This window comes from Terrapene carolina, unplaced genomic scaffold, assembly GCF_002925995.2.
Source record: "Terrapene carolina triunguis isolate 2854851 unplaced genomic scaffold, T_m_triunguis-2.0 Scaffold130, whole genome shotgun sequence".
NCBI classification, from domain to species: domain Eukaryota; kingdom Metazoa; phylum Chordata; order Testudines; family Emydidae; genus Terrapene; species Terrapene triunguis.
This window is the reverse complement of record NW_020664481.1, coordinates 23,243,880-23,262,840: the sequence shown is the minus strand read 5'-3', so window position 1 is coordinate 23,262,840 and position 18,961 is coordinate 23,243,880. Positions and strand designations below refer to the sequence as shown.

The window sequence follows — 18,961 nt, the reverse complement described above, 5'->3', positions numbered from 1 at the left end:
TCAAATAGTGACATTTTTATGAGTAAAAAACTGCTATGTGCCATTTTTAGAAGTTTTTTATAAGCCCTGCACAGCTGGACTCACAGTAACTAAGGTGATTAGCTCTACAGGCAGAGGGATACAAAAACCAACACTGATAAAAAGTGATCAGACTCCACAACTTGCTGCTGTAACACATCTGGCACGTACGACATATGTGATGGGGTGGGATGTTACAAAGGATTCATCAGCACAAATTTGGGATCGTCTGCAGAACTCACGAATGGCGAGCACCCATCAAAAGCTCATGCTAATAAAATCTTTATCATGCACCACACCATCAAGTATTAATTATATCTCTGTCTTGTTATGAGACTTCTCTACAAAAGAGCTGTCCCTATATATGTAGATAGTTTATTAATAAAGTGCCAGTAGATGGCACTCAAGAATAAGCAGCATTGTTATATACTGAAAACTGGTTTTAGGGAGCAGATCTTACCTGGAGCACTTAACATGCTTCTAACTAATTTTAGGGATAGCACAGTTCAATCAGCATGCCTAGGTCTTTTCTAGAGAGTAGCTGCCTTGTCTATTAGCTAGAGAGATTGATTACATAGCTTTCACCATTCCATTCAGTTTGCATGGACATAATTATAGCTTATAATTTCGTCACTGTAATATAAAGCCTCTGAATATCTAAAATGGACAATAGTAAGAGATAAGCTATATAGTCTAACTCTGAAATATCTCTGTGTATTTGAATGTTGTAACTTTCTGGAATCTTTGCATGTTGACCTAAAAGTTCTAGAGCACTTATGGCAGTCTTCTCTATTTTCTGGTTATAAGGATGATGTTCAGTTTAGTTCTTCCTCATTTAGTTCTTCCTCATCAAAACCGAATAGAAGCTCTCGCTTTCTCTTTCACTCTGTCTCAAAATAAAGCCAACAAATCCAGATATCTTACTCTCTGATTAAGACCGAGACTTCCATTTTCTTGAGGAGAAAGTATCAGTAAAATGTTCTGGATAACTTTTCAAGGAAGTGTGTGGTAGCTCCCAGCACAAAACCAACGACTGATTATTGCAATTTGTGCGCATGCAGGGTCACAACCTGTTTTTTAAAATTACCCACATATGGCAAGTTGCAAACCAGATAAAACACACAGCCACTCTGTAAATATGTGAGGCATATAGTACTGACTGAGATGCATATGCCATAGTAGAATTAGGCCTACACAATATTCTGATGTAGTTATTTGTGTCCTGGCACAGATCTCTAAGGGTGTCTCTATCTTTTGAGTGAGGTATGTAATTCTCAGCTCAAGGAGACATACCCACTCTAGCTTTCATGGAGCTAATGTGCTAAAAAGAGAGTGCAGCTGCAGTGGTGAGAGGGGCTAGCCACCCGAGTATGTGTCTAGTGTCTTGGATGGGTCACGCTGCCATGGCTAGACTATTTTTAACACCCTAGCTAGCGTGGGTATGTCTCCCTGAGCTAGGAATTATACCCAGAGCCCAAAGTACAGACACACCCTTAGTTTACGATCACAATAACATTCTTTACCTGTCACCCTCTGGAGGAGATTGAAGCGACACGACATTTGGTGGTGATGCTTCAGTAACATCCGATATGACTGGCCCTCCAGCAATAGCAGGGCTGGTTAAGCACGAGGCAGGTTCTGTAGATGGCTGCAAAAGAAAATACAAAATGATCAGTTTGTGAGACAGCAAGAAGAATTAAAGACGTTTGTCAGGTCAGTTATACATTGGCTCAGCAAGGGGCAGAGATGGGTTACTTGCTTGTGACAGGGATTCTGGCTCATCTCCACCAAACTCCTTGAACTCCCACACATTGCCTTGTGAGACTCAGCAGCTCGGGACAGCATGAGGCAGTCGATTTCCTGGAGCTCCTACGAGGGGGGGGCAGCTAAGTGGCAAAATCTAGTCCCTATTACTGGGTATAGCCCCACTGAATTCAATGGAACTACATTTGGTACTAAGCACTATCTCTGGTAGTAAGAGTTTACAGGATTGGGCCCTACGGGCAAATCCCTGCTTCTGTCACTCATGGGAGCAATTCTCTTGCAGTCAATGAAGTGGATGGTGGAATACTCACGTGAGGAAAGTGCATACAGCATTGTAATCACCTCACACCCCTCCCCCACCCACAGGCCTACTACAGTACACCTATAAAATAACTATGCCAATTGGAATGACAGCTCCAGAGGGATTTTAATGTAGGCAGAATGGGATTAGAACATATTTAAATTTTCCAAGACCCCTTAACTTCCCCTTGGTTGAAGGATCCATGAGACCTTTAAATCACTGCAAGCAACCAGGACCTTATTTTTATGTCCCAACAACTCAGTGTAACCCTTTCTCTCTCCAGTTACATAGAGTCTTTGCTTACAGCACCCGGTGCCTGGGAATTCACCTTGTTTAAACAAGTGGCATCTATGGCATCTGTTCTGCGCTGGGCAGGGTAACCAAGGCAATCACAGGAGTTATGATGCTATGGATTACGCAGGGCTGTTGTCTTCTCATCTGGCCAGGAGGCCTCTGTTTCTAGCTGCTCTCTGAATGGCTCCTGCCTTGGAGAGCTAGGAAGAGGCTACGGGCTGCATGTCTATATTGTGACAGACCCAGACCAATGGGGTACAGGAGTCTGGTAGAGGGCAAATATATTGGTCACTGGATGAGTAGTTTTCTGTTCCCTGAGTGACCAGAGAAGGGGCTGCACTAGCGTAATCAGGAACCTGCTAGAACCAGTTAAGGCAGGCAGGCTAATTAGGACACCTGGAGCCAATTAAGAAGAAGCTGCTAGAATCAATTAAGGCAGGCTAATCAGGGCACTTGGGTTTTAAAAGGAGCTCAGTTCAATTTGTGGTGCGAGTGTGAGGAGCTGGGAGCAAGAGGCGCAAGGAGTTGAGAGGGTGTGGGTGTGCTGTGCTGCTGGAGGACTGAGGAGCACAAGCGTTATCAGACACCAGGAGGAAGGTCCTGTGGTGAGAATAAGGAAGGTGTTGGGAGGAGGCCATGGGGAAGTAGCCCAGGGAGTTGTAGCTGTCATGCAGCTGTTACAGGAGGCACTATAGACAGCTGCAGTCCACAGGGCCCTGGGCTGGAACCCGGAGTAGAGGGCGGGCCCGGGTTCCCCCCAAACCTCCCAATTGACCTGGACTGTGGGTTCTTCCAGAGGGGAAGGTCTCTGGGCTGTTCCCCAACCCACATGGTGAATCTCTGAGGCAAGAAAATCCGCCAATAAGCGCAGGACCCACCAAGATAGAGGAGGAACTTTGTCACAATATGTAGAGACGTTTTAGGTGGGATCTTTATACTCAGAGTCCAGAGGTGGGATTTTGGGACTCGTGCTCCTTAGTCATTTAGGTGCCACCCCAGATTGTTAAGGATGGATTCCCAGCTGGGAGGACCCTAACCATAGAGAAGTAGCCCAGAATATAGTCCCCCCCAGGCCACCCAGGGCCAAACAGCTGGCTAGAATGACACCGGGTTGTGCTCCAGCTCTATCACCCTCCCTGATCACATGGGCCTGTGAGTAGTAACCAGGAAATAGCAGCCAGAATCTCTCTCCCCTACTCCAGTCAGAGCCCCCTTTACATCTCAACCAGTCAGGGAACAGCAGGGAAGGGCAGCCAGAGAGCGGGGTGGGCCCTCTTTCACTGCGGAGTAGTAAATATTCAGATAAATAAAATGTAACTTTGCAAATCTCTCTCTTCACAATGCATTTTTGCCACATTGGGTCACTTTTAAACATTTTCTCTCATTTAAAAGAGTTACCTGTGCTAATAGTTCATGCACAGAAATGTCACCTTTCTCACAATGACACCATGACAAAAAGAAGGAATGAAACAAGGGTCCGTGTTTGAAAGCGAACCTACCGACTGAATGAAATAGGAATCATGAAGAGGGTCCACAGACAAATGTCGGCTGAACTTGGACACTTGTGGCGCTGAGCTTCCATCATCTAACATCAGAGGTCTGTGGAGAGAAGGAGAAAAGATATTTTATCTCAGCCTTGTATTAACTGTCTGCCACCTAAGTATGAGTGCAAGAAACATCTGAATCAGTGGCTGGTATCAGCTGGCAGCCTCTCAATTTTCTTCTGTTGTCAGGTGCTTTCCTGTCTTGGGTCATGGACGGTAAAGTGAAAAGATACAGTGTAAGAGCAGCTTTGGATAGATCACCAAGCACACGGGACCTTTCATGTCCATGCAGAGAACCAGGGCCACCCAGAGGGGGGGGCAAGTGGGGCAATTTGCCTCAGGCCTCGGGCCCCTGGAGCTTCTTCCGCTCCGGGTCTTCGGTGGCAATTCGGCGGCAGGGGGTCCTTCCGCTCCGGGACCCACCACCGAAGTGCCCTGAAGACCCGCAGCGGGGGGTCCTTCCGTCCCGGGACCCGCCGCTGAAGTGCCGGGTTTCGGCGGCGGGGGCCCCCGTTGCTGAAGACCCCAGGACCCCTGAATCCTCTGGGCGGCCCTGCAGAGGACACAGGACCTTGGTTTTCCAGGTCTTATCTGAAAGATCCACACACGGTAAATGACACAGAACTCTATTTATAGCCCACAGAAGACAGAAAATCTGAAACACTCCTACCAGGATTAGAAGTTGCAGTTCCACAGAGGTCTAAGTCCAGTACTTCAAACCTGAGGCTTGGACCACCAAAGCATCCATCCTATTGATTTTTCCTTTGCAGAGGCTGCAATATTTATGCTTTTAATAATTTAAATTAAGCGCTGGGAGGGGTTATATGACTGATACTAGAGAAAACCTATTACCTCAGCCACACTATTAAAGGGAAGTTCATTCTCAGTGAAAGCCCTGTCAAGCTACTAGGTTCCAGTGAGACACAATCATCCAGTAGAGACCTTCCCAAGAGCAGCTTTCGTCTTTTCACCAGAGGTTTAAAAAGAAAATCTTTTCTCCATTTCATCTTTGTGTGAATTTCTGCAATTTGCCTATTCAATCCAGTTGTCTCTTCTACATTCTGTGCTCTGTTTTGGAGTCTTACCCCCATTCTGCCCAGACATGCAACATAACCCAATGCCCAAGTATTTCAATAAACCAAATTTCAGCTCAGTTAGACCGGAGTCTAAATTTCAGGGCAATCCAATCAGTATTACATACACATTTCACTAGAAAGGTAGAAGTCTGATCAGAAATAATGAATGGAATAGAGAAAATGAATAGAATACATGGGAATGCAACTTTCCAGATAAACCGCAACCTGAATTTTGGAGGACTGGGGGTTAATGCCAATTGCTGTTCCCCCATCCTCAGTTAAGCTTCCATTCTATACGATGCACAGTACCTCGCCCCCCGAGTCCAGATGACACTCAGGAATTATTTAAAAAGTGACAAGTGATTATGGATCTCTCGATTTTGCAAGGGGTGGGGGAAATGAAATACCTTAACAGGGCTTGATTAGTACAAAATGCTGAGCCCCCATTATCTGAAAATCAGGTCCCTTTAAGGGATCTCAAGCTGGGACCTTGAAAACTGAGGCAACCAAGACCACTAGACCCTTTTGAAAATTTTGGCTATAATTGATCTCTCTTGGGTACTAAGATATGGCCTTCGTCACCATAATACTTGAGCACCTCACACTTATTTAGCCTCACATTACCACTATGAAATAGGGAAGTATTACCCCCATTTTGCAGATGGGGAACTGAGGCACAGAGAAATTCAGTAACTTGCTTAAGGCCACACAGGATGTTTGTGGCAGAGCTAGGAACCAAGTCCCTGTCCACTACCCTAACAACAGGGCCATCCATCCTTCCTCCCCTAAGAGCCTCTGTGCCTTTCTTTAGATTGCAAGTACCATGGGGCAGGGAATGTCTTTGTTCTGTCTTATACGGTGTTGATCACATTGTCAGTGCTTGATAATAGTAACAAATAATAAATGAGAAAAAGGGCAATGAACAGCTGGAAGTCCGATTGGAAAGATTTCTTAGGTGGAGTCCAGTTGTTTTACTCTGGAAAGAACAATGGGGAACATTTTTAATTGGTATAGGGGAAACTGACTATTTCAGGAAACCTTAGCACATTATTTTTTAAAAAGCAGCCAAGCATATTAATCTCCTCGAAAAACAGAACCTGATGCTGAATGGCAGACAGCTGAGCTTGCAAGGGGTTACAAATCCTCCTAACAATGAACTGACCTATAGGTCTAACGTTATAGGTTAGCCCATTCTTTCTGCATCCTCTTTTCATTGAGTTTCCTCATCATTGCTAATATTTAAAACAAAAACAAACAGCAAAACCCAACCTTTGCCTGGCTTCTCCCTCTCATTTTCTTGTTTTAAAGAGAAATTGGCTCTAGTTCTGCTAGATCAGCTGATTGGTTAGTCAAGTAGAGCTCAGAAACACAGGAGGCCTATAGGGTTACACCCATTACATCTAGCAATAACAAGTGTGTCTTTATCTTTGTGCATTTCCATGCACTATCTAAACTTTGTAAGTTTTGTAAGTAAAATTATTTTCAAACCAGAGAGGACTACCATCTCCTAGAGGTTATGGTCAGTGCCATAGGCGCTGACTCCATGGGTGCTCCGGTGCTGGAGCACCCATGGAAAAAAATTGGTGGGTGCTCAGTACCCACCGGAGCTCCCCGTGGCCCTGCCCTGCCCCCCTGCTCCAGCTCGCCTCTGCCTCCTCCGCGAGCGCGCCACCGCATCCTGCTTCTCCCCTCTCCCTCCCAGCACTTGCGCCGCGAAACAGCTGATTCGCGGGGCAGGGAGGGAGTGGGGAAGAGGGGGAACACGGCGCACTGGGGGAAGAGGCGGGGCTGGGTCAGGGATTTGGGAAAGGGATCTAATGGGGCAGGGAGGGGGCGGAGTTAGGGCGGGGACTTTGGGGATGGGGTTGGAATGGGGGTGGGGCAGGGGCGGGGATGGGGTGGGGGGGCACAGGCACTCACCGGCGCCTGAGAAAGTTGGCGCCTATGGTCAGTGCCTGACTTCAATAATGCTACAGCCTCTGTGCTTAGCCTAGGCTTGGTGTAGAATAGGCAATTAGTTTCCCAGACCTGAAGAAGAGCTCTGTGCAAGTTTGAAAGCTTGTCTCTCTCACCAATAGAAGTTGGTCCAATAAAAGACATTACCTCACCCATCTTGTCCCTCTAATATCCCGGGACCAACATGCCCACCACTACACTGCATACAACATGGAAGCAGGCAGACAGTGCTTACCTCAGGGCTCAATATTTTATTAATTCTTAGACAGACTCCATGACCTTACTGCTAGCTAACTGCAGCTCGAACCCTTCATCGGAGAGATCGCCTGAGTGACTGAGCTGCACTGCCAGGACTTGGGCAGCAGCTGTCCAATGCTTATGCCCACATCTGCAATCATTCCTGTGCCTGCCTTGTTCCCAGCTTGCTCCACCACTGTTCCTGCTTTGTTCTCAGTCCTGTGGCTTCCTTGCTCGTGCTCTGCTCCCCATCTTGGCTCCGGACTCTTGGGTCCTGGTCCTTGGCTCTGGCTCCTGGATCTTGACTCTGACCACAAGGCCAGTCCATGACACATTCAAAGACAATGTCCTTTCTTAACAAGATGCTTTCATTTAAGAACCACAGCAAGCTACAAAGCAGAGAGCAGAGCCCTTTCCCATGTGCTTGGTATTCTCCTGGCCGTGAGTCAGAAAAGATCATTCCTAGTTCCTTCAATCCTAATACACAGAAGTGCTTCCTCTTCTGTCTGAATGCTGTCACTGCAGCTACCATAGGTCATAAATAGAGATGAGTTCAAACTGGAAGACAGGATTCACCTACCCATGAACGTGGAGAAGTTTGTATTTGGGTCTGGATCCAAACTTGACAACTCAGGCCCAGCTCTAATCTTACACAGACTTTACATAGAGGCAGAGAGCATAGACGTGCAAGTTACAGAAGCTCTCAATAAGGGGTGAGTTCTCAACTAACACTCATAGCCAAGAACTGATACACCAGATTCTCCTCTCACTTACTCCCCCGATACGGTGGTGTACCTTAACTGACTTCAGTGGAGCTACTCCAGATTTATACTGGTTTAAGTTAGAGTGAAATCAGGCCACATCTATCATATCAGCCCATCACTGTGGTAGCCAAGCACCTTGAATGAAATTCACCTGTGCGCCGAGGGCCAGCACGCAGCCCGTTTAAGACCTCAAGATAAAGCCTGAATTTGACCTTCTGCGCAGGGGCGAATTTTACCCTAACAACATAGGCTTATTCCCAAGCATCTATTCCAATAATAAAGAGCAAGTCTCACAAGATGTACATGCCATCAATGACTTCCACACAACAGTAATTTGCCCTTAAGATTATAGTTGTAGAAGCAGCATCCTAAGTGCAACCTGAACTATTTTATATGCATCCAAGTCCAGCGACTCTGTTTTAATTAACTGATTCTTTTAGTTAGCTAGGGCCCAATTCTGCTCCCGTTGATTTCAAATGGGAAAGCGTGCATTGGCTTCCAAGGGAGCTGGATCAGGCCCGCAGTTAGTTCGGTTGTCCCTCTTTCAGCTCACTCTGTATTATTAAAATAAAGGTCAGAGCAAGCTGACATGGTGGTTCTCTAAAGGCCACTGAATGAGGCGTGTCAGCAGGTCTGACTCAGCAGGTCTGCCCCATTCATTTGTTATCGCCATGGTGCCCGAGTCAGGTGACTTCCCACCCCACTCTGAGCTGGGCTGGTGTTTTTAATGAAGTGTGAGCATTATCCGTCCGTGTGCGCGCCACACCAGGGTACGTACAGTTTTCTCTTTATCCCAGCGCCGCTGGGGTTTGATTGGAGCTGGCCGAACAGAAACTGAATCAGCTGTTAGGGGAGATCAAAGTCAGGTGTTAATCAGCAGTGGTCCAGCATTCCACACTCCAGAGCACCTTTCTGATCACGTACATTCCCCCATTTTACCGAAACCCCAAAGATATGGGATCTGCCGTGCAGAATATAGAATCATAGAAATGGTGGGCTGGAAGGGTCCTGTGCTGAGGTAGGACCAAGCAGACCATCCCTGGCAGGTGTTTGTCAAACCTGTTCTCTAAAGCCTCCAATGACGAGGATTCCACAACGTCCCTTGGAAGCCTGTTCCAGAACTGAAACTACCCTTCGAGTTAGAAAGTTTTTCCTAGTATGGGGTGGAATATCCGAATCAGAATGTATGAAATGACCTCATGGACCTGATTTTCAGCTAGTGTTTCCATGCATGGAACTGTGCACATTCTTTCACTGCCAGGTGCACATGAACAGGACTAGCTAGCTCACCATGTGCATACACAGTCCCCAACTAACCCCATCATACCTGGTGTATGTGTGCAAGCAAGCACGTAATTCCGTGTGCATCAATGCATACAGATCTGCTTGGCCAGAATCAATCTCTATATAAGGTAACGGGCTATTTACAGATTAAAAGGCAATATCCTACGGGTGGTCCTGGACTGGGTGTCTCAGCCACTTCTGCTGGATTTTTAACCCTGTTTTGCTCAAGACACTAACCATAACGCAAGAATGCGTTCATAGTGAGAAATCCTTCATCAGAGGACAGTTGACTCAAGCCTAATGCAACACTTTCACCGCAGGCCAGGTACAAACTGTGTATTAGCATCATGTCTTGCATCCATCGCATGCCTGTTTCTTGCCGTACAAGAAAGAGAGCAGCGAAAATGCATCTACAGTGTGTGGGGGGCTTCTACCATGCCATCGTGTTAGAATCAGAACGTGACTCCTCTTTGGTGGAGAGGGAATGACTGTGGGCTTCGCTGTGCCATTTACATGCAGCCCCATGGTGGGGGCTTTGTGGAGCCTCCCCTCCCCTGGGGAAGCTCCAGGAGGAATTAATAGATTTTAAGGCCAGAAGGGATCATTGTGATCATCCAGTCTAACCTCCTCAATAACTCAGACCCTAGAATTTCACCCAATAATTCCCTCTACCAGCCAGATAACTCTGAAGAACTCATCATGGAGCTGCCTGGCAGACTGGAGAGCAGCCACCTGTACACTCCCTGGTGCAACGGGCCAGTTCTGCTGTCCAGCATGGAGGAGGGACAGGTGGTCGGTACACCTCAGAAATTACACTGAGAGACACAGAAACTGCGGCTGTGTCTGCATGCACAAGGGATGGGGAGGCTCTTTGCATCCTTTCACAGCCTTCTCACTGATGCATCAGGGCTCCATCTGGGCCTGGATTCTTTGAAATCTATGGAAACGTGACCTTCCCATCTCTCGGACTGTGCATAAAATGTCATGTGAACCACTCAACAGAAAAGCTGATGCAATTTTTAACTGAGAAGTCCGAGAAGGACAAGCATAGCATTGCGGTGTAGCGACGGCAGTTAGAAACCATACAGTTCTGCCCATCTGAGGAGATAACACTGCTGCAGTATCTGTGATAGTCCCTGTCAGGGCCGGCTCCAGGCACCAGGCGAGCAAGCTGGTGCTTGGGGCGGCAGCTTGTAGGAGGCGGCATTCTGCCCAATTCTAGGGCAGCACGGCCGCTTTTTGTTGTTGTTGTTGTTGTTCTGCTCCGACCGCCCTGTAGGGGGCAGCAGCGTGGAGGACGGGCGCGCCCTGCAGCAAGCCCAGCAGGGCAGCCCGCGTCCTTCCCTCCCAGCCAACCGGAGCGGTGCGGAGCCCTCCCAGCAGGGGGCACGGCGGGAGGGGCCGCGTGGCAGCTCCCCACTGAAGCCCTGGCCGCCCCCCTTCTCTCTCTCCCCCCGCTCCCTCCCCCTCCCCCCGCTAGCCGGGGCACATCTGCAGGGCAGGGAGTCCCCCTGCACCCTAGCTCCGGCCACGCTGCAGGTTTTTTTTTTTTTTTGCTTGGGGCGGCCAGAAAGCCAGAGCTGGCCCTGGTCCCTGTTCTTAGCATTGACTTCAGCGGGGGCAGGCTCAAGGATCTTATGCTTCGGGCTAGGTAGTGCAACCTTTTCTCCCCTTGGTGAGTCCCGCCTCGCTCACTGGCCTCAGTGGCACTCACCGATGGGAGGAAGGGTTGCACAACCTAGGGAATGTACAGGCTTTGTGATGATTTTACTGTGACTTGCACAAAGAGCTAGGGAGAAATTTGAGCAAGCCCAAAAGTCTGTAGTTGACACCCAGAGCCCAAGGTATTAATGATGAGGACTATCTCCATACAAAATAGAAAATGCATAAAATGACCCATCTTGCTCCCATTGAAACCAGTGAGAGCTTTGCCCCCGATTTCAATGTAAACAGGATCAGGCTCAAAGTGCCCATGACTCCCCTACATACAGTGTGGCCTAAAGTCACTGTGATCACTAAGGAGCAATACAAATTCATCTGCTTAAGGATTTTACCCTTCTTTATACATGAGCACAGAGCTAGACGCTAAGTCTGAGCTCCCCTAATGCTATCCTAGGGCTGCCTGGCTGTAAAACCAGATATGGCCAAAGGTGATACAATTCTCCGCCTGTCACACAGACCTCCTATTAGCACTCAGGAGAGCCATGTGCAGTGCAATTAGGAAAGAGGGAAAATACATACATGGCAATGACAGAGACTGAACAAAATATAATGTAGGCTCTGGACAGGAATAGGGAGACTTAACTACATCTTTCTGATAGTCTGCATAACACAGTTCAATACAACTTTACGGTTATCTGAGCCAAGCTGGGCTGATCGCTACCTTGTTGATCACTTTCTGTTGCTGAGAATGATTCTGCCTGAGAGATACAACTTCCCGCCACAGGACTTCATTCTGTCTGAAAGGGAAACAGAAACATCACACAGGCATCCCCACCCACAGGCCTGGCGTTCGCTGCCGCGGCCGACTGTGTGAGATGTGTATCTTTTCTTAAAACCCCAGATGCTGGAGACGTGATTATCTGAGCGTCTCAACCTTCATATTATATCTATTTAAAATAAGTAGTTGGCCTTCCTGGTTGCAGAGAAAGCTTGAAAATACAACCCACAAAAAGTTCAACAAACGTAAGGCAAATAAAAAGAATCCAAAATCATTTGTGATTTCTGACTGGTTTGGCAACACTATACTTCTTTCCACTTCGACTGAAATGGCACTCATGTAAATTCAATCCCTCCCAACCCCAATGAGACGATATTTCAAAGGGACCTCTCAAATTGTGTCTGCAAATCAAATTGTCCACCTACACACATAGCTTGTATGCACAGGTTTTATGTGAGCAGTTTTATAGGCTTTCTTGAAAATTTGGCCTCAAGGGTCTTCTTTTTAACGCTAAGAACTAGTGAATCCAGCACGGAGGCTCCATCCTTAGTGCATGCTTCTGTGCCTTCATTGTGCAGTGGTCTCAGAACAGCCATAATTCTCAGTGCCTTAGAACTTGGCACAAGACAAGTTATAGACAGAGCTGGTCAAGTAATTCACTGGGTAAAAATAGCCAGCGAATACAGCCCTATTTGCCCACCACTCATTTGTGACTGTATTCTGATACCATTATTTGTAGGGATTTGTGGAATAGTTTGGAAGTACAATTTTTCAGCCTGTGGGCTGTTTGCAGTCTGTTCATGTTGACTATTCACTTCTCATTATTTGTGGCATGTGATTTTAATTCATTGAATGCAATTTTTAAATTCCTTTTATAAATTCAAAATGGAAAGGAAGACCAAAACCCAATACTTCATTGGACATAAAACAAATGTTTATAGCACAGAGGGAATTCATTTTAAAAGATCGTATTGGATGTGCATGATATAATTCCCAGAGGTCCATAGGTCTTACAAATACTCCCCAGGGTTTGCAACTATGTCACGAAGCAAACACGTAGGAGCAATGTGAATGCGATCAACTCACTGCTTCATGTCCTGCATTTGACACTCCATGTTCTCCTGCTGACTTCTCAGAATCTGGACTTCGTAGAGCAACCTGCTGAGATCCTCCTGGCGCATCTTCGTTTCCTCGCTTTTCACGACAGAGACCTGAGAGGAGCACATGAGGCAGAATTTACTACCGCAAGACATTATGCACAGGGATGAGAGCTTTGCAATGGTTTCTAAGCAGGAGTATCAGCTACAGCCTGGGCTATTAAGTGATGATATATTGGAACAGGAGACACCGTTTTAAGAGTTCGGGGTGGCCCCAAAGGGTCATAGCTAGGGGCATTGGAAAGTAAACAGAGGCTGAAGAGCATGAAAAATTCTTTAATAGTGAGGTCTATTAGGCTAGGGACTAGCATCCTAGTAGCTGTGGTGAAAGACCCATCACTGGAGTTATTTAAAACTGAACTGGACAAAAATGGTACTTTAAGGATCAATCCAGCACTAGCACTAAGGAGATGAACTAGATGATCTACCCGGGCCTTCTACATCCCTAATGTCAGCGATTCTAGGAAGTGAGGTTAGCTAACGGTGCAAGCTTTCTAGCAGCCTTCCATCACCCTGCCCGTTCCTCTAATGACACAATTAGACCCCATGCACATCAGCGCCCCAGGAGAGGAGGTGCAGCTCTCACTCAATTCCCACCTTCCTTTTGATGTGTTCCAAGAGGTGTTCGTGGCCTTGTAGGAAATAAAGATGCTGGAACTCAGTGTCATCACGTTCAGGCTTGACAAGGCCACCCTGCTCTATATTTACCACTTTCCTGAAGCCATCTAAATGTAAACAGAACTGGTGAGAACCATGTAGATCATATAGATTGGGAAGAACAAAGAATCCCAATGTTTGAATTAGCCTTCCCCCCATTACCCACTGATTTTCAAGTGTAGTTTCCTTTCCCCTGCTCCTAATTTCTGCCTGAGTGTTGTCCTAGATATTGCAAATATGCTGCAAGGAGCGAACCCTTCATTGGTTAGCTCACATGGTCCTTAACACGCCAGTGGCAGAGATGGGCCAGAGATGCTAATTTATCTAGCCAAATACGCCTCAAACCACAAACTGGAGGCACCTGATGCTGAGATGGTAGTACAGTCTCTACAACCAATTCAACCCGGCACCTCTCTGCTGAATGGGGCTGCTAATTAGTGCCAGTTGTAATGATGGTGACTCTTGTTTGTTACCAACTTGCCCATTAGCACTCATTCCACCTGGGCTACTGAACAGATCTTGGAGAGAAACCATTTTTTAACCTAGGCTGCATTTAAACTGCTGGCCTTCAGTTGAAAGGGCCATTTCTAATTCTCATGTAAACATCCACAGCCCACCTTTACCTTGTAATGCTTTTGTGAAAAATAAAAATGTAATTAAGGCTGGAGTTCATCACCAGGCAGAGGGCAAAGCACCTCTGACATTCTATTTAAGACCTCAAAATAGGACATACGCAGTGCCTAGGTGTTGTGCTGGCCTCTGCACAGGGGTGAATTTCACCCCCTAAATCCAGCACCTACTACTGGGATATTTTGTTACCCAAAAAACACTCTAACGACACAGATCACATGTTCTGTAGTTGCTTGAGGATTTTTAGGAATGGGACACGTGAAATGCTGTTGAAACTTCAACCGGTGCTTCAAAATATTAATACCTTGCAGATGTATTAAAAATAAAGAAAGCATGTGATAGTGTTGCCCCTAGCAGCTAGTTACTGTTTGAGGCCCTGTGGGTGTTGCAGCTGGAAGTTGAAATTGAAGATAAACTGGTGCAGTTTTGTTTATTTACACAGAATAAACCTTTACGCTTGGCAGTTCATAGCCCTGGCACCTCTGGGCTTGCTTAGTCACTTACGAAAGTAAAAAAATTGCTTGAGCCCTGGCATCTAATTGCTTGAGCCCCGGTACCTCTTTCATTGCAAATTAAGCACTGCATATACCCTTCCCCAAAATGATATTCAGCAAAGCCCCTGGGCAGGTTCATGCACTCCTTTTGACTTAGGTCAGGCTTATGCTTACAATTATGTTAACTATAGGGTGAGTTCACCCTAGAGTCTCTGAATCCCATGACAAGGTTTCACCCAGCTGATAACAACAGTTTACCTGCCATAGTGAAAAATACTCAATACATCTTAAAATCTATTTTTCTTCTCCCCCCCACCCCCATGAACTGTTCTTCATAGTTTTGGCAAGCCTGGAAGTAACAAAATACTAGGAAGGGCTAGACCAGTTCTTACAAAATCTCCACTCTGATTTTTTGACTACAGAGATTTAGTAGGAGATTTTCAGAGGTAAAAATCAGTTAGGTGCCATTGACTTTCAGCAAAAGTTGGACACCTAGCTGCCCTTTGTGCCTCTGAAAATCTTTCCTTGGATGCTTGTGGTCACTTATCTAAACCACTTATCTAAACCATACCTGGGACTCTCGGATATTGGCCTAAACTATGAGCTATGCCATAATATGCTATATAACAGGGATCGGCAACCTTTCAGAAGCGGTGTGCCGAGTCTTCATTTATTCACTCTAATTTAAGGTTTCGTGTGCCAGTAATACATTTTAACGTTTTTAGAAGGTCTCTTTCTATAAGTCTATACTATATAACTAAACTATTGTTGTATGTAAAGTAAATAAGGTTTTCAAAATGTTTAAGAAGCTTCATTTAAAATTAAATTAAAATGCAGAGCCCCCCGGACCGGTGGCCAGGACCCAAGCAGTGTGAGTGCCACTGAAAATCAGCTCACGTGCCGCCTTCAGCACGCGTGCCATAGGTTGCCTACCCCTGCTATATAACATAGAGGAAAATGTATTAAGTGACCAGTCAAGGGGCATATAAAAACTGGTTTTCTAACAAAAATGACCTCCTACTGATGACGGATGAGAACTGTTCTCAGTACAACCAAACCCTGGGCATGGGTGAAGATTGTGCTTTTAAGATTCTGCTACTGGGCAAGAATATCAATAGGGTTTCTGAAAATTCTGATATAACATGTTATATAAAGCAAATGACAAATTATGTGTCATCAGACTGACTGTAAGCCGAAAACTTTGGAATGGAAACTTTGTTTACAATTAAAGTAATCTGTGTGCTCTAATATAAATACAGCACAAGGAAATCTCACTCCTGCGTTCTGGTAACAAGCCTTTCTCATGACCTATGAATTCATCAGAAGCCTTTAATCAATCTGCAGCCTTCTATAACAATTCTTTATCCATATTGCACAACTTTCTGTCTTTACAAGGGAAGGCCTTCATTTAGACACATAATTCAGGCCACACACAGTTGGCACCATCTCATTTATATTATCGTACATTAGTTGCTGCAGAAATGCTAAATCTTAATATGAAGGGTAAGGCAAAATTATTTAAGAAAAAGAATTTAATCCATATCATTTTTCTTGTGCCCTTCAATTTGAGCCTCTGTGGAACGCGGAGTCTCATATCTGGGTCTTGGCTCTTATACTTAAATTTATCTGTTATTCTTATGCTTATTTTATTCCCTTCTTTCCCAGATGATGTCTCCATTATAGTGCACTCAGGCATTGGAGTTTTACTTACACATGTTCAGCTGCCGGACAAAGCTGGCCATGTTGTTGTGTTTGAAATACTTAGGCAGCACCTCCTTGGCAAACTGACCTTGATCGAAAACGTGGAAGCTGGTGCCATTCTGCAGAGAAGATAGGAAGAAAAGAAAAAAAATCACACAGTAATTCTGGAATCCCCAGAGGCATGTGCGAGCCAATGAAATGGGAGATGGCCAGATTGAGTTAATTACTTAGACCCGTGACTGTCAAGGTGATCAGATACAGTGAGGTTGAGATGCAATGGTGGCGAGTATGGGGTAGCAGTGTGATCCAATGGATAGGATACTGAACTCAGGAAACCTGAGCTCTATTCTGGGCTCTGCCACTGGCTTGCAGGGTGACCCTGGGCAAGTCACGTCCCTGCTCTGTGCCTCAGTTTCCTCAGCTGCAAAATGGAGATAATGATATGGACTTCCTTTCTAAAGTGCTTTGACATGGACTGAGGGAAAGTTATATATTATTATTGCATGGTAGCTATACCTAGACAGATTGCTTCCATGGGACTTTGACTTTAAGGCTTCCTTTCTGTGCAGACATGAGTATGGCAAAGCCATGCATGCTGGGACGCAAAGTTGAGTGTATGTGCCAGCCAGCGAGGAGGTGGAGGAAGTAACCAGGGTGCCATTTTAGACTTGATTCTGACTCAAAGAGGAACTGGTTGCAAATGAGAAGGTTGAAGACAGCTTGGGTGAAAATGATCATGAAATGATAAATTTCATGATTTTTAGGAAAGGAGCAGCAGCATAGGGACAATAGATTTCCAAAAGGCAGACTTAAACTCAGAGAACTGGTAGGTAAGGTCCCATGGGGGAAAAAGGAGTTCAGGAGTGCAGGGAGTTTTTCAAAGAGACAATATTAAAGGTGCAACAGCAAACTATCCCATGCAAAGGAAAGATAGCAAGAATAGTAAGAGGCCAATATGGCTTCATCAGATTAAAGACTATTTAGGTAAACTGGATATATGCAAGTCAGCAGGGCCTGAGGAAATTCATCCTAGGGCATTGAAGGGACTAGCTGAAGTGATCTCGGAACCGTTAGAGATTACCTTCAAGAACTTGGTGAGGTGTCAGAAGACTGGAGAAAGACAAACATATTGCCTATCTTTAAAAAGGAAAACAAAGAGGACCCAGGGAATTATAGACCTAACTTCAATACCTGGAAGGATACTGGAGCAAATGATTAAACAATCAATTTGTAAGGACCTAGACGATAATAAAGACTGACCAGCATGGATTTGTCAAGAAAAAAATCATGCAAAACCAACCTAATTTCCTTTTTTGACAGGGTTACTGGCCTAATGGATGCAGGGAAGCAGTAGACATGATATTTATTGATTTCAGTAAGGCATTTGACACAGTGCCACATGACATTCTCATATGCAAACTAGGGAAATATGGTATAGATGAAATTACTATAAGGTGGGTGCATAACTGGTTGAAACACCATATTCAAAGTATAGTTATCAATGCTTTGCTACTAAAATAGGGAGACTTATCTAATTGGGTCCTATAAGGGTCTTTCCGGTACTATTCAATAATGACTTGGACAATGGAGTGGAGAATATGCTTCTAAAATTTGTGGGGGAGGGGTTGCAAGCACTTTGGAAGACAGGATTTGAATTGAAAATGACCTTTACAAATTGGTCTGAAATCAACAAGATTAAAGACAAGTGCAAAGTACTACACTTAGGAAAGAAAAATCAAATGCACAGATACAAAATGGGGACTAACCGGCTGGGCGGTAGTAGCGACAGTAGAGAGCAACAAAAATGATAAAAGATTTAGAAAACCTGACCTGTGAAGAAAGGTTAAAAAAACTGGGTATGTTTAGTCTTGAGAAGACTGGTGGGGGGAGGGGGGAAAATCTGATAGGCTTTAACTATGTTAATGTCTGTCATAAAGAGGACGGGGATCAATTGTTCACCATGTCCACTGAAGGTAGGACAAAACGCAATGGGCTTAATCTGCAGAAAGGGAGATTTAGGTTCGATATTAAGAAAAACTTTCTAACTACCTGAGTAGTTAAGCTCTGGAATAGGCTTCGAAGGGAGGTTGCAGAATCCCCATCACTGGAGGTTTTTAAGAACAGGTTGGGCAAACACCTGTCAGGGATGGTCTAGGTTTACTTGCTCCTGCCTCAGCGCAGTGGGCTGGCCTAGATGACCTCATGGTCCCTTCCAGCCCTACATTTCTATGAAAAGAGGGTGCAATGCCTCCACCAGAGCATTTCAGTGAAGTTACGGTAGGTCTACACTATAATCAGAGGTGTGGCAGCACTACATGTAGCCATGCCCAAACTATCTTTGTACTAGCGAGCTTGATTACAATAGCAATGAAGCAACAGTGCCCGGGACTAGCCACTCAAGTACATACCCAGTGTTAGAGGTGGTCTTCCATAGCCCGTGCTGCCAAAGCTTCAGCGCTATTGTTATTCAAGCTAGCTAGATTACGGTGCAGTCATACCTTCGATTGCATGCCCTTATCAGCAGGGCCACTAACTGGGCTGGGATGGACAGTCTCGTCTTTGCCAAACGGGGACTGTCACACCCTACCGCCCTGTTCTATCAGGAGGGTGGATGCTGAGTGGAGGGAAGGATGCAGGACATTTT

General features: G+C 45.6%; 1 protein-coding gene across 1 annotated transcript in view; it reads right to left on the bottom strand.

Moving 5' to 3' along the window:
• The window catches only part of HSF4 (heat shock transcription factor 4), a 34,266-nt gene that overhangs the window by 11,672 nt on the left and 3,633 nt on the right, over positions 1-18,961 (bottom strand). Inside the window, exons 2-8 of the mRNA XM_026652872.2 lie at positions 16,328-16,436; positions 13,433-13,560; positions 12,765-12,889; positions 11,622-11,697; positions 8,733-8,797; positions 3,877-3,976; positions 1,542-1,666 (exon numbers count right to left, since the gene is read on the bottom strand). Of these exons, the coding sequence (XP_026508657.1) occupies positions 1,542-1,666; positions 3,877-3,976; positions 8,733-8,797; positions 11,622-11,697; positions 12,765-12,889; positions 13,433-13,560; positions 16,328-16,436 (728 nt within the window). The remainder of the gene's footprint in view (positions 1-1,541; positions 1,667-3,876; positions 3,977-8,732; positions 8,798-11,621; positions 11,698-12,764; positions 12,890-13,432; positions 13,561-16,327; positions 16,437-18,961) is intronic.